Genomic DNA, 15057 nt, shown 5'->3' on the forward strand with positions numbered 1-15057 from the left:
AGAGAGAGAGAGAGAGACCATGTCTGTAAATATAAAACTTTGTGAATAAGCGTGGGACGTGGTTGTCCTCCGAGGTCACGGAGAAGCTGTCTCAGCGAAACCGGGGACGCCGGGGAATGCACCGGCAAGAGAGCGTTACAAATTTAGAAACGCGACCGGAGCGCGGACCGGCGCAACTCACCGGTTCCTAGATCATCCCTGACGTGCGCTGCGACCAGCACGCAGTGTGCTATGTCGAAATACGGGAACATTTTCAGCTTGATAACCTGATTGGCCATGTCCAGGAACGCTTCGGGATCCATGATCGTGGAAGCACGTTGCTCGCTCGCCGCTTGTTGTTTTTAGCCTGATCGTATACGATGTATCACACGACGTTCACACACCTCGGCACACTTCACGCGAGCACCACGACTTGTATACTCCTTAACAACTTCCTTGATTCAAACGCTCGCGATCGAGCGCCCGCGAGCGACGCCAGCTACGCGTTGTCTGCTATCGTCGTCTGCTAGGCTATTTCAACCTACCCTAATCTCGCGCTACATAGGAATTATAAAAAAAAGAAATCACGATTTCTTGTCTTATCGATTAAGTACGCGCAGTATTATTTCTTAAACAGTGTATAGATGGCAATAAAGCATTGCGAGTGTTGCCTAAAGATTTCTGTATTACCTAATATTTCTCTGATAGCAATAAAGATTTCTACAGTATCGACCTACCGATTCTTACCGACTACATATCATAACTATAACATTTCAATGATGCTTTCTAGAAATTTGAGACGTTTTCAAAATGATATTCGGAAACTATCCGATTGTCTCCGAGTATTATTATATTTTTGTTTAACATTTGGTGAACAACTAAATGATATTCGAAGCATCGATAAGAGATGAGCACCGATAAGAGATGGCAAGCCCCAAGCAAATTTTATGACCATTAAAAGGAATTGAGAGTTTGGAGATAATTAAAAAATCGATGAAAAATGATTTTAATTGTTATAAACAGTTAAATAAACAAATAGTGACTTTTAGATAATTTATTACACATTATATTTATTATATTTTTTACATTAAAATCAATTATACATAGAATTTTGCGCAAATCGATTTTAGAATATATATAAAATTACGTTAATATTGTAAATTGTTACTGTCAATAGAAATTACTATAAAATAATAACAAAATTAAAGTATTATTTTTTTCTAAACATACTTTTTCTATCATATCTGTAAAATAACTTTAGAAATAAATTGTTTTTATTATGTTTAATAAACAAAAACCTTAATTATATTATAAATAAATTTGTTAACTTAACAAATTTAGACATATCATATTACTCATCATTTTGCAAGTACTTTCAATAATAATAGTTTTGCAAGTACTTTCAATACTAATAATAATTCATCAAAATTAACGTGTGCATATATATATTAGATAGTTTTACTTGTCAGCGAATGTTTTCAAGTTTCTTCAAATTTACTCACTACGTATACATGAAATTTCTTTATTATGTTACATGATGCGGCCTTTGCGAAGCAGTTCTTTAATTAAATTTGTTATCCAGTCATGATAGCTAATCGATGGAATAGACTCTAGCAATAAAATTTACAACGACTTCGAGGCTTATTAAAATACAATACACAAGATGAAACAACAAAGACAACTCGATATTGTTGTAGTAAACGCGCAAAGCGCAATATTCCGATTGTATCGAATTGGGTTGAATGCACTCACAGTGCGCTGCGCTGTACTCAGATGTTGCTACCTCATTTCAACAAGCATCCGACTCACTTCTGCACAGTGGTTCCATACACAGTTGTATACACGCCTCGTGACAATGCTTGAACATCCAAACTTTTCAATTATCACGTACAGAGAGTATAAGAACCGAAAGCGAATTATCAACCGATTAATATTTCATCAATGATATACCACAATACATTATATCCCATTTGTAGTATTTATACTATTCACAAGTAACGCAAAATTTAAGAGAAACGCTATTGTAGATCTTCACAATCAACATCTTTGTATGAAATTTTACTATTAATCAATTTCAGATAGTGATATACATTAATAAGAATAACCTAAATGTCTGGCATTAAAGTAAACCTCGAAGCATACTTTTGCTAGTTTGATGATAGAAATTTATTATTTTCTTTAACACTGTTTCTTGAACATCGATGTTTTTTCTTCTTTCTTTCAATAAAGCTTTAATTATAATGTAACTACTTTACAAGCAAGCTTAATATCAGAAAATATTACATATAATATTCTCGAAATATTATAATATCGTTTTAATTTTTTTTAATAATATTTATATAACGTGCTAGGAATATTTTGTGCTTATAGAATAAAATTAAAATTGATTAGAAAATATTTGTATTATTAAATCATGTAAACATTTAAGGCGATCATAAGAATTAATTCTGTATAATATCGGCTTTTTCTAAACTTTTAAAACTAATTACTGAAGAAGCAATTAGATAGAAGTCAACGCAAAATATTGATGCAATAGTTTATTTATATTATGTACAACGATAGACATTTCAATTTTAGACTATCCTCAGATCATTTTCAGTATCAAAGTAACAATTTAAAATATATTCGTTATATCATGTGTTATTACAGCGCGTAGATTACAGTCAAGTTAATTGATGCGAGTTGTTTACTACTCTATCTATTTCTGTTCTAATTCATCTGCGATTTGAAAATGGCTCGATTATTCTGTTAGTAAAAATATTAAGGTATGATTATCAAAAAATTAATAGTTTACGAGTTATTTGACATTTTATGTCAACATGTATCAAAATAAAATATAAAATATCTCGTCACTATCGGTTTTTCGATATTACTACCTTAATACTTTTCCATTTTTATTATATTTGATTTTATTATATTTGAAACATTTTTTTATATTATCAAAAATAAGCGATATATTTCAGATGATTGATTTAATTAAGTGGACCACTTTGTACACACACGCGCGCACACACACACACACACACACACACACACACACACGCGCGCGCGCGCGCACGCACGCACGCACGCACGCACGCATTATATATATACGATTATATGCATCATAATTCTGGGTAAATGACATTGGAATGTATTAGTGAAGGTAACTTATCCTTTTATGCTCTTTTATAAAAGAACTTAATTTATAAATTCTATAGATTAAATGTACTGCTCGACTATTTTTTATAAAATCTTTTGAAATTTTCCGATATTTAAGGCAGGGAATAATGTAGAGTTATCTAAATGTTAAGAATATTCTCTCTGTGTGTATCTTTTTCTCTTTTTCTTTACTAAGTTATTTAATGTGTATTATTTAATGTGTAATCTTTATTTAATGCTTTTTAAAATTAAAGTACTAACTAAGGGGTACTCATTAATAAGTAGTATGTTATTGATTAATCGAAAGTTTTTTTTCATGGAAAATAGGATGCGACAATAAGAAAATCTTATCAATTCAATAGTTGAATTTAATTTATGGCATAATGATACAAAAAATAAGTTTAAATATATTGAGAAAAATGGGATTTTCATACCAATCATTTATCAGACAATAGCAGGCAAATACTTTTGAAATATGCAGATAAGGAGAATGTAATTATTACACTTAAGATTGATTTAGGATTGATTACGTTAACAAAATGGAAACATGTGATACGCAATTTTAAAACGTAATCCGATAAATAAATGGAAAACTTCGTTATTAAGTTAATTAAGATAATTTTATTAACTATACAGTTTTTTGCATAAAAATTCCTAAGATATATTGATCTTAACAACTAATATTCATTATTATATTTACATATTTTCACAATTAGTACCATACGTAACAACAGTATCAATTACAATATTTATAACATTTTTTATATTCGTACATTAATTTTACTTTTTTGGAATATTAATATTGATACATTAATATTGATTAATATTAATGCAATAATATTACAGTAAGATTAATATTAATTGAAGTATAATATTAATTGAAGTATAACTATAATATAGGTATATGCAGTGTCTGATATTTAACTGTAACTCTTTTTCTAACTCATTCTCTTTCAAGTTTCCTTTTATGTAATTTAGTGTTATATGTGATATATATCCAATAATAAAACTTAATAAATGCTTTTATTATTAAGAATATACTTAACAATATTATAGTAAAATTAAGGAATAAAAATACATAAACATCGATTAGATTTTGTTCCATCCAGCTTTGATACCTAAGTGGAGTTACTAAAATCCCATTTGGATGTCGGACTGCATATTCAATGCCCCAAATAGCTAAATCTAACGGCAGTATTGGTCGATCTCGGAATTCACTAGATAATTGTTTCATGTTTCTTGTATATCTGCACCAAACATATTTTACTGTTAATGTAATATAATCTTACGTTCGAATTTCAATTCAACGAAAGAGTTTTTAGAAATAATCAAGATTATCAAATTTAATATAGTATAAGAGATATTATATATATTGAATACGTTTACGTTAAATATTGTGGAAGGTAAAGATAAAACATTCTCCAATTAATAAAATATATTTGTTAATAAAATCTGTTTTTAAATTGCAAATGACTGAAGTTATTTTATGAATTAAATCATATTTGCATAGATTGTGTAGAAAATGCTTAGTTGGCAATTGTCATTCATATTTCTAGATAACAACGTTACTTTTAATTTAAAATTACGTCTTTTATTATGACATTTTGAAAATGAGAATAAATAACATCATTTTGCTATCCTATGTCAATACTATTTTTTACAATTGCTTTTTATCTTTAAAAGACATAAATAGACTGTTTTATTAGTCTCTTCTGTGTAATGCAAAAAATGCAAAAAAAATTTGAAAAAATTTGAATTTGTGAAAGGTTTCATTTTTATTAACACACAATACAAGAGAAATATACTTATAAACTTGTGAAAGTAAATATTATAAAAGAAATCTAAGAAATGATTTGATGTGTAATGCTTGAATGATAATGTATTGTTGTTGGAGTTCTCATATGCTCATAAACTCAGTTCTATTTATAATTGAGAATCATAATTACAGTAATATCAACTTTAATAAATGTAGAACAATATACAAAAATAACAATCGCAGATCCAATTATAAAATACTTCCATATGAAACAATAAATTTCTTACAAATCTGTGGCATTTTTCAATAAATTCGTGATCTCATGTTTGCAGAATCAATAAATGATTATTTGTTGATTAATTACTTGTTAAACTCAATTTACAGTTTATTACCTTAGTAGCACAATTTATTAACGAAATATTGGAGTTTTCATATGCTCATAAACTCAGTTTTATTTATCATTGAGAATCATAATTACAATAATACCAACTTTAATAAATGTAGAATAATATACGGAAGTAGTAATCGCAGATCCAATTATAAAATACTTTCGTATGAAACAACGATTCTTACAAATCTGTGGCATTTTTCAATAAATTCGTGATCTCATATTTGCAGAATCAGTAAATGATTATTTGTTGATTAACTACTTGTTAAACTCAATTCAATATGTCTCCAATGCATGCTAATGTTTAACCAATATAATCTCAAATTATAATATTTGAAAAGCGGATCTCATTGCAAGTTATAAGAACGCAACAATATATTTTTCAAATTATGATCATTTGAAATTGCACAATAATTCTAACAATTTTTAATATTATAACAATTTTTAATAAATATGTTTTCGAAGAATTTTAGATAAATCTTCATCAGAATGTTCTTTTTAACTTAATCTGTATAATTCTGAATAATATCTGAATAATTCAGTAATAAAACATTATAGGAACATTAAAAAAAATTATAGGAACAGTAAAAAAACTTCAAACTTTCATAATAGATAGTCAAAAATTTTTGCAAATTTTTTGAATATAACCTCATAAAGTGAAAAGAAAAGTTCTATTTTTTCAGCTCGTCTTATATTACCAAAAAATAAAAAAAATATGATAGAAATTACCAAACTCACGAAAATTAAAAAAATATAGTAACCTTTAGAAAATAAAGATTTCAAACTTTAAAATTTTTTTCTTTTTAATTTAAATTTCATTTTTAACGAAGATAATATATATTCAAGTTTTGAGCTAAAAAAAAACGATGTTACTTTCGATTAATTATTATGTATGCAAATGTTTTCACCCAATTTTAACGATGCGACAACAGCACTAGAGTATGAATAAATACGTATGAATAAATGCGTATTATATACATATTTAAAAAAATTCATTTATGCATTCTTTTCCTTTTTTTTCAATAATTATTAACCAAGTCGGAAAATGTCAACATGTCAATTCAGCATATTATTAAAGTTATATTACTGTCAATCACTCTTATTTTGAAATGAAAAGACAACAAATGCTATAGTAGAATATTGATACATTCAGTCTTGAGATTTAATTGAGAGACTACGCAGAAGGCTTTATGCAATGATGTTAAATTATTTCACTTTGTTATTTTATCTTGTTTGTTATATTTTAATGAGCCTCGTGACAACGTCAAAAGCATTGTCGATTTTATTATTGGAGCCTATTCCATCGACCAGCCATCACGTTTGGGCAGAGAATTTAATTAAAGGATTACTTCGCAAAGGCCATCATGTACATATAACGAGCATACATGAAACTAAGATTGAGGGTAAACTCGCACAGAACTTGACATACGCCGTAAGTAGATGTTACGAGACTAATTTTGACAAGAAGCATTATCCAGTATATATGTATGTACACGCCAATTTTCATGGAACTTTTAGTACTCATAAAATGTAAAAATTGTTGTCAATGCTAAGTCATAAAAACGTCATTTTTATAACTTTGAATTTTTCTTAAAATTACGATGTGATAGACAAATATGGACAACAGATTCATTTTTAATAGATAAAAATACATTGCCCATTGGAAATGATTAATTACATACTCGTGTTGCAAAATAATATCGAATAGTATAATTTTTTTCGATTTTCATTAATTTTCCATAAACTAACTTTTTCTATTGTTTATTGATGATTATCAATGAAATGAATATCATTATTCATCATTTTACATATACTTTTAATAATAAAAGTTTCATAAAAATCGGCGTATATATATATAAAGAGAGTTCCTTGTGAGTATAAATTGATTATATAAAATTTATTAAATAAATGAGAAAGAATATATACTTTTGTTTAAAAAAATATTATCTTATACTTTATAGAAAGTCAATGCTTTTGAAGATCTGAATTTATTACATTTTTTTACATAGTGTCTTTTTCTATAGTGTATGATACTTATAATGAATGATACTTATTATTATTAGGTATTCGATGATGTGATGAAAACTTATGAAGAATCCGAGGATTATAACCCGTCTGAGTGGGAACAGTACAGTGTATTTTATACGGGATATTTTACATATCAATGGGGAATCAATGCATGTGAGGCAATAACAAAGACTAAAGCAGCGAAAGAGCTTTTGGAAATGATTAAGAATGTTGAGTTTGACGTTATAGTGCAGGATATTACATTAACTCAATGTTTCTACGGATTGTGGGAGGTAAAGATAAATAAAACAATCAGTTTAAAATATAGTTATTTAACATATTTTTTAATTGTAAGACTGAATTCGTCACAGAGCGGGTGACTTATGTCAGTCGAATCACTAACAATTATTAGTTGCTTGTGTAACACGGTTTTTATAGATCAAATTATGTTTGCGTAGCAAATTAAAAATGCTTCGTCATCATTTATAGCAGTAATAATCTGTTGTCTCATCTTGTTTTTTTATATGACATATAATAAATGTTGAAATAAATGATTTATTTATAAGACTTCTAATAATATATAATATAAAAATCGCGGAAATGTTGAATAAAAACATAGTATTTTTTGCATAGTAATATATAATTAATTTTATTATGTGCATTTATTACAAATATTTATATAATATTTATATAATTTTAATTTTACCCATTGTTATTCTGTAAATATTGCTTTTTAGATAGCTAAAGGTAAGCCACCTATAGTAGGTTATATTCCATTTGGTCCTGCACCTTGGCTCAAGGATTTTATCGGTGGTCCAAGTTATCCAACTGTTCGACCTTATACGCATGCAGCCATTGCGAAACCCATAGATTTATGGCAGAGAACATGGAATACTTTATATTATATTATGGATGATCTCATGCGACATTACTATTTTTTACCTACTGTTCAACGGCTTGCTGAGAAATATGTGGGCCATGCAATCAGACCATTATATGAAATAGAAAAAGACAGTATTAATATTGTACTAATCAATAGTCATCCTGCATTTGATTCTGGGATTCCATTGCCGCCGAATACCTTGGAGATTGCAGGATTAAATGCTCAGCCCGTAAAATCGATTGTCGACGAGGTAGTCGTAACGTATTCCGAGGTAAGAGAAATTATTCTTCGTATTTGAAAATTGATAAAACTTGCACAAAAAATTAAAAGGAAATAATGTATTGTACTAAGGAAATAGAATTTTAATGGAATTCTAATCGATTTTATTGTTTGTTATTATTCCTAGTTGAAGAATAATTTCAAACTAAGACTTACTATTATTCTATAATATCTCGTATTACATTTTGAAATCCATTTTTTAACTTTATTAAGAATATTATGGCAGAGTGAGAAAATACTAATTTACTGATAATATTTTCGATAAATGATTAGAAGGAAAAATCTGATAATTTAGGGATCTTGTTAATTTTTTGTTTAATTAAAAATTTTTAAGACTTCCTGTACTTATATTTTATATCGGATTGAATGAAAAGTTTTATTTTTTCAATTATATTAAAAAGACAGTTGTGCATGCGATGAGAATTTCTGCACGCATTCGAATCGAATATATACATATATTATATACATATATTATATCTGTGTATACTAGGATGTTTCATAAGTAAAACAGGTGATTTATAAGTAAAACTTATAAAACTCTATAGGGATAGAGCGGATTAAACTGAGTCGAAAAGTCCTCTATTATTTTATAATTTTTGCAATAGTTAACAAGATATTAATTCATAAAAATCATCAAATATTGGTTTCCAATAATTTATTACTCAAGTATTATTTATTTTATAGAAAAACAACAATAAAAATTGTTCTGAGAATTTTTTCAGAATTTTTTAGTACCGCATTTTTTCATGTTGGTAAAAATAATTGCCAATAAAAAAATGCAATACAAAAAAGTTGATAAAAAATTCTGAAAAAATTCTTAGAATTCTATGAAAAGAAAATTAACAAGTTTTGTCTCTTGCTATTTTTCTATAAAGTTGATAGTACTTGAGTAAAAAATTATTGAAAATCATTATTCGATGTTTAGTAATTGAAAAATCTTAACTCATGATAGAGAACTTTTCGACTCAGTTTAGTCTACTCTATCTCTATGCGAGAAGTTTATCGTTACTTATCAAACTCTGTATATACAGGGTATCTATAAAGTTCCATCCAAGCCATACATCTCGGAAACAGCTTTAGATATGGAAAAATATTTCAGACAAAAGTTGTAGGACATTAAAGGAGATGTATGATGAAAATATAGACTTTCACAAGGCTAGGACAATGTGATCACTGTTTTCTTGAACGGAATTCCTCATTTTTTATTACATATTTTTGTAGCTTACCTTGAGGAACATTATAAATATTTTTTCGTTAAGTATTTTTCGAGTTATAAAGCTTGAAAGTTACAATACCGCTGGCATTTTAGCATTATCCAAGATTTCCGACGACTAAAAGTGCGCGCGCGCGCACATATACACACACGCACGCACGCACACATATAATTATATAACATATTATATAACAATGATTTATAAAAAATTGTCTATGCATTTTATTTGAACAAATTTGATAACACAACTTTCAGCTTAGATATAATTTGCTTAAAACTGTATTAGTCATTTATAATTAGCTGTTTTGGTATTGTAATATATTATTGTAATATACTACCTTTGTATTTTATTAAAGTATATATTACTTCGCAGGATGTGCGTGTATTTCTTGACGGAGCAACGGACGGAGCACTCGTAATATCTTTAGGAACAAATATAAAATGGAAATCAATTGGATTAGACAAGATTAAGACCGTTATCCTAGCTCTGTCAAAATTAAAGCAACGAATTCTATGGAAGCTTGATATTGATGAACCATTTGAAGTACCGGATAATCTAATGACTATGAAATGGATAATGCAAAAAGAAGTTCTATGTATGTTTCTTGATACTTAGAAAAATAGGAAAAGCATGGAATTTATTTTTTTATAAGTTTTGTTTAATTAGTTTTCTATACAGTTTTTAAAACACAATTTTTATATTTAAGTTTACGCTTATCACCTTTTATTAAAGATTAAAATAAATGATTAAAATATCAATTCAATCTGTCTGATTTTTAAAATTTGAGAATATAATATCATTCTCTTAAGAGGGAACTGTGACGGGTTAAAAAATTGATTTTTTTAAATATTTTTGTAATGTAAAAAATTAAAAATATGTCTCTAAAATATTATGTTGAAATTCATAACAGAACTATAGTAAATATGTGATGGAATAGCACATGGCTCAGGTGCATAAATTAATCGTGTGTAAAACACGTTTTTCTCGAAACCATGTTCTCGTAACTGGGCGCTCACATATCTCGGCCAATTTTTATCCGAATGGCTTGAATTTTGGACAGAATGTTTATATAATAAAATTGTCTTCAGTTAAACAAATTTTTCAATCGGCTTATAGTTTTTGAAAAATAATAAAAAAAAAGTAACAATTTTTTTCGCAAAATCGCGACCTCTTTTTTTAAAACAGCTCCATTTTGTCTAAAATTATATCAAAAAATAAGTATGTTTAACTGAAACTATACTCACATACTTTAAAATTTTTAAAATATTTTATTTTAGTGTCCTCGTTTAGACGCAGCACGAGTATCCGTGTTTTTTGTACCCATGTTTTTCCAGATAAGGTGCACATCAATGAGCACTGAGGCTAGAAATATTAATATTATTTAATGAATTTTTTGTAATAACTTCGTAAATGTGTGTACTTTGAATGTATAAAGACAATCATTTATACAAGCTATTAGTTTTATAAAAAAAATTCACAAAAATAGCCTTTTTTTTAACCGTCACAATGATGTTCCCCATTAAAAATAGCATTGAGTAGAATAAGATTATAAAAATAATTACAAAAATGTAACTTTCAACAATTTAAAATATTATTTGAATATATAAATATTATTTGAAAATATTATTATCGTTCTAATATTTCAGTAAAATGTTGTAGTGGGCGTACATAAATGTTTTGTGGATTAAATAAATTATTGCATGATTTACAGTAGAGCACGGATTATCTGACACTGTTTTTTCATCTCCCAGATTATCTGATTATCTTATTAACAAGTTCTCATGACGCTAACATTATGCTCGAAAAAATTGCGCGTAACATTGTTGTCATCAGAACTCAATAAGAAGATCGGACAATTCGGTATAGATAAAAAAATGATGTTAGATAATTCGGATTCCAATATTATTAATTCTATTTTAAATTATTAATGTGGTGTAGAAAAAAATCAGAAGATGTCGAACCTTATTTTTTTGACGTTTTATTGTTGAACGGCAAATATTATGTATACATAAATATAAAACATTATTCTTATATACTGTAACACCTTTTAAATGTATTTTTCTAAGAACAAAAATAACTAAGTTTTTACATTTTTAAATATTATAATATTTATAATTTTTTAAATATTATTTTTTAAATATTATAATATTTATAATTTTTATAATTTTGATAAATTAAGGGGTGGCATTAAATAGAAATATTAAAAAAAATACATGTTTATTAATTACAAATTTTGAATTAGATATTTTTTGAAAATATGAACTTAACATTCATAAAAGAGATCTGCTTCTTCACAAGCATAGTTTTTCATAAGCCCAACTTTCACAAACATTACACTGATTTAAGCCAATTTTTATCAAAGTTTTTTAGTTAAATAATATCTTTTCATCATTTTATTTTTTTTAAATACTAATGATTTTTTAATGATTTTCCTTTGAATTTTATATTTTCTTATCTTTATCATTATCTTTACTTAGATTGTCCAATACCGCTACTTCATTATCCAATTTATATCATTCAAATGACACGCAATAAAAAAATAATGTATAAAATGAGTAATCTTTAAAACAAAAGAGATTTTAAATCCACAACTTGAAGAATAATAAATGTTATTTACATTGGTAAACTAAAAATGATATTTGACTTATATTTAATAATGTTACTGATTAGTAAAATTAACTCTATGTCGGCATAAACAGTAGCTATGCAACAAAATGTGCATTAATTCATAAATATCGATACATCTGTTTTCAATATGGAGAAATCCCAGTTATCAGAGAAGATGCGTCCGATAGACCACATGCGTCTATTTTAAACAATTCTTGACCCATATCAGCCACAGTATCTGACCTTCCTCTAAGAATATCAGTTCTTGTTGCAAAAATACATCTGATCATTTCTCAGTGATGTCTAATTTTGTTTTTTTTTTCAATTTTTTTCGTATTTACAGACAATTTCAATTTTTATAATTTTACAATTTTACAATTTCTTTAGGATAATAAGCCAACGTTTATGAGAATAAAAAACATTTTTTAAAAATAACTTACAGATAAAATTATTGATTAAAAAGTGCAATAGTATTAATTTAATTGAAACATAACTTATACTAAAATGTTTATATCAATGTGAGTTTTTTATCAACAATTGTGAGAGTTAAAATGTATTATAAGAAATTTTTATGTTTAGCTCATAAAAATGTAAGAGCGGTTTGGACTCATGGTGGTCTTCTCAGCACACAGGAAGCTATTTGGAAAGGTATACCAGTAATCGTAATGCCTTTTTTTATGGATCAAAAATCCAATGCACAAATATTAGTAACTAAAGGCGTTGGCATATATTTGGATATCAAAACTTTATCTACGCAAACTATATTACACGCAGTTGAAGAAATATTTTACAATGAAAGGTATTATATTTCAACTATCTTTTAATATCATAATTATTATAGAAGCTAAATAAACAATATAATTATTTCAAGTAATATCTAGATTAATCTAATATAATTGATTAAAAATTTTTCTGTAAAAAATAGTCACCTATATAAAATAATAGATTATGAAATTTAATTTAATTTTTCATGTATCTTGTTATATACAATTCTTTATGTAATTAAAACGCGCACGTGTTAAAATAAGTTACATTATTAATAATACGTAAACATCTTTAATACAGTTATACAAAAAACATGAAACAGTTATCCAGTGAATTCCGAGATCGACAAATACCGCCATTAGATTTAGCTATTTGGAGCATTGAATACACCGTCCGTCATCCAAATGGAACTTTGGTAACGCCGCTGAAATTTCAAAGTCGAATACAACAGAATTTAATTGATGTTTACGTATTTTTATTTTTTAATATCATCATAATACTGTTAACTGGATTCTTTGTAATAAAAATACTTATTTATTTTTATTATAATCATATATATACGGCATCTAAATTTCACAAAAGCAAACAGTCGTAAAAGCCGCTAAAATATAATATTAATCATCAATAATGTAGTTAAGCCCTGGCGAGGCCTGATGGCGCCAGATACTTTTTTCGGAAGCCTAGCGGTGCGATATATACAAAGTTCTTTCTATAATTATTTAAAACTAATTTTTTATGTTTGTGTAGTAAGAAGAAAGAGAAGTATTTATTGAAATCTGAATTGCGACATGATAAACATAGTGTAGTTAATCAAAGAATCCAATACAAGGTGTTTCAGAAATAATGTACGCGATACGTTGAGGGCATAGAAGAAATTAAGGGGAACAAAAAAGTCTTATAATATTTTGAGATATTCGCTGTAGTTTTCAAATAAAAAAATAAAACGTTTAAGCCAATGTACGATGACGCCACGCGCCGCGAATCATGTGAGAAGATTTTATTTCATAAAAATCTGATAAATCTTTGTTCAAAGCACCATCAGGGTACTTTTTTATTTTTAGAATATTGTACTATTATTAGAATATTATATCACTGATTAATCACGTAATATTAATCTAATAAGGAATATTATCCAATTGTTATATGCTAATTTTGATAAAATCTGTTAATGAAAATGTTTGTAAAACAAAAAATAATGATGCTAATTTTATTAACAATTATTAATATAAAGATAAATATAATTAAAAAATAATTTAGAAATGTAAAGCTTCTATAATAGGATAGAAATGTAAGCTTCTATAATCGACTCATATGACTCTTATTATTAAATAATTAAATTAAATTCTCTATGTATATCTCTGTTGGCTGCATTGAAAAGATAAAGCTTTAGTAATTCTTTATTATGATTGATCAAAATGTTATATAAAAAAATAATACTATATATTTTTTAAATAACTATCAATCTTGGTATAGGCTCCCACGTATAAATCCAAGGATAGATATAAATCAGTCAATGCGAGCCAACACAGGTTAGGCATGTATGAAATTATATATTTTATTCTTGAGAAAAATTGACAAACATTTCAACTCTTTTGATTGGGTCTTTCTCAGTGTAAAAATAAAAATAAAATCAGTGACTTATAAATTTAATATAAAAAATGCGATGCGAAGCAAATTAAAGTATTGTTAACATATATTCATAAAATAATAATAATGTTGTTGTATCTAACAAAATACTCAAATCTAACATTTCAGATTATCTGTAATTTAATAAAATCGAATAAATCATTAAAATATAAATCAAATCAAGATAATCAATAGGTTCTAAAGAAAAAAATCTAAAAGATAATAAATAAAATGCCAATTTGAGTCAACACTGGTTATTAATGTGTATTTTATTATATATCATTTATTCAAAATGAATAGTAAAGCGTAAAACTTACGAAAGAGTCGAAATAAATGCTGATGCTAATGAAAAGAAAATGCCAATGATAAAATCAGAATTCATACAATCTGAATAGTATAGCAGACTCTATTT

General features: G+C 26.8%; 2 protein-coding genes across 2 annotated transcripts in view; one reads left to right on the forward strand and one right to left on the reverse strand.

Annotated features, from left to right (window-relative positions):
* LOC105622743 (trimeric intracellular cation channel type B) overlaps positions 1–302 on the reverse strand; it is a 6197-nt gene extending 5895 nt beyond the window's left edge. Inside the window, exon 1 of the mRNA XM_012204192.1 lies at positions 182–302. Within this exon, the coding sequence (XP_012059582.1) occupies positions 182–302 (121 nt within the window). The remainder of the gene's footprint in view (positions 1–181) is intronic.
* Positions 303–6510: 6208 nt separating this feature from the next.
* On the forward strand, positions 6511–13673 carry LOC105617951 (UDP-glucuronosyltransferase 2B31-like). Its single transcript, XM_012199490.1, has 7 exons — positions 6511–6696; positions 7328–7564; positions 8009–8425; positions 10020–10242; positions 12834–13053; positions 13320–13536; positions 13653–13673. The coding sequence occupies exons 1-7, from the start codon at positions 6511–6513 to the stop codon at positions 13671–13673; spliced, it is 1521 nt and encodes a 506-aa protein (XP_012054880.1).
* Positions 13674–15057: the final 1384 nt, after the last annotated feature.

The sequence above is a fragment of the Atta cephalotes genome (genome assembly GCF_000143395.1).
Source record: "Atta cephalotes unplaced genomic scaffold scaffold00001, whole genome shotgun sequence".
In the NCBI taxonomy this organism is placed as follows: Eukaryota; Metazoa; Arthropoda; class Insecta; order Hymenoptera; family Formicidae; genus Atta; species Atta cephalotes.

Coding starts and splice junctions, on each gene's coding strand:
- LOC105617951 (XM_012199490.1), top strand. CDS start 6,511: ATGAGCCTCGTGACAACGTCAAAAGCATTGTCGATTTTATTATTGGAG. Junction 10,243..12,833: donor AATGCAAAAAGAAGTTCTAT/GTATGTTTCTTG, acceptor TTTTATGTTTAG/CTCATAAAAATGTAAGAGCG. Junction 13,537..13,652: donor TACTGTTAACTGGATTCTTT/GTAATAAAAATA, acceptor TCAATAATGTAG/TTAAGCCCTGGCGAGGCCTG.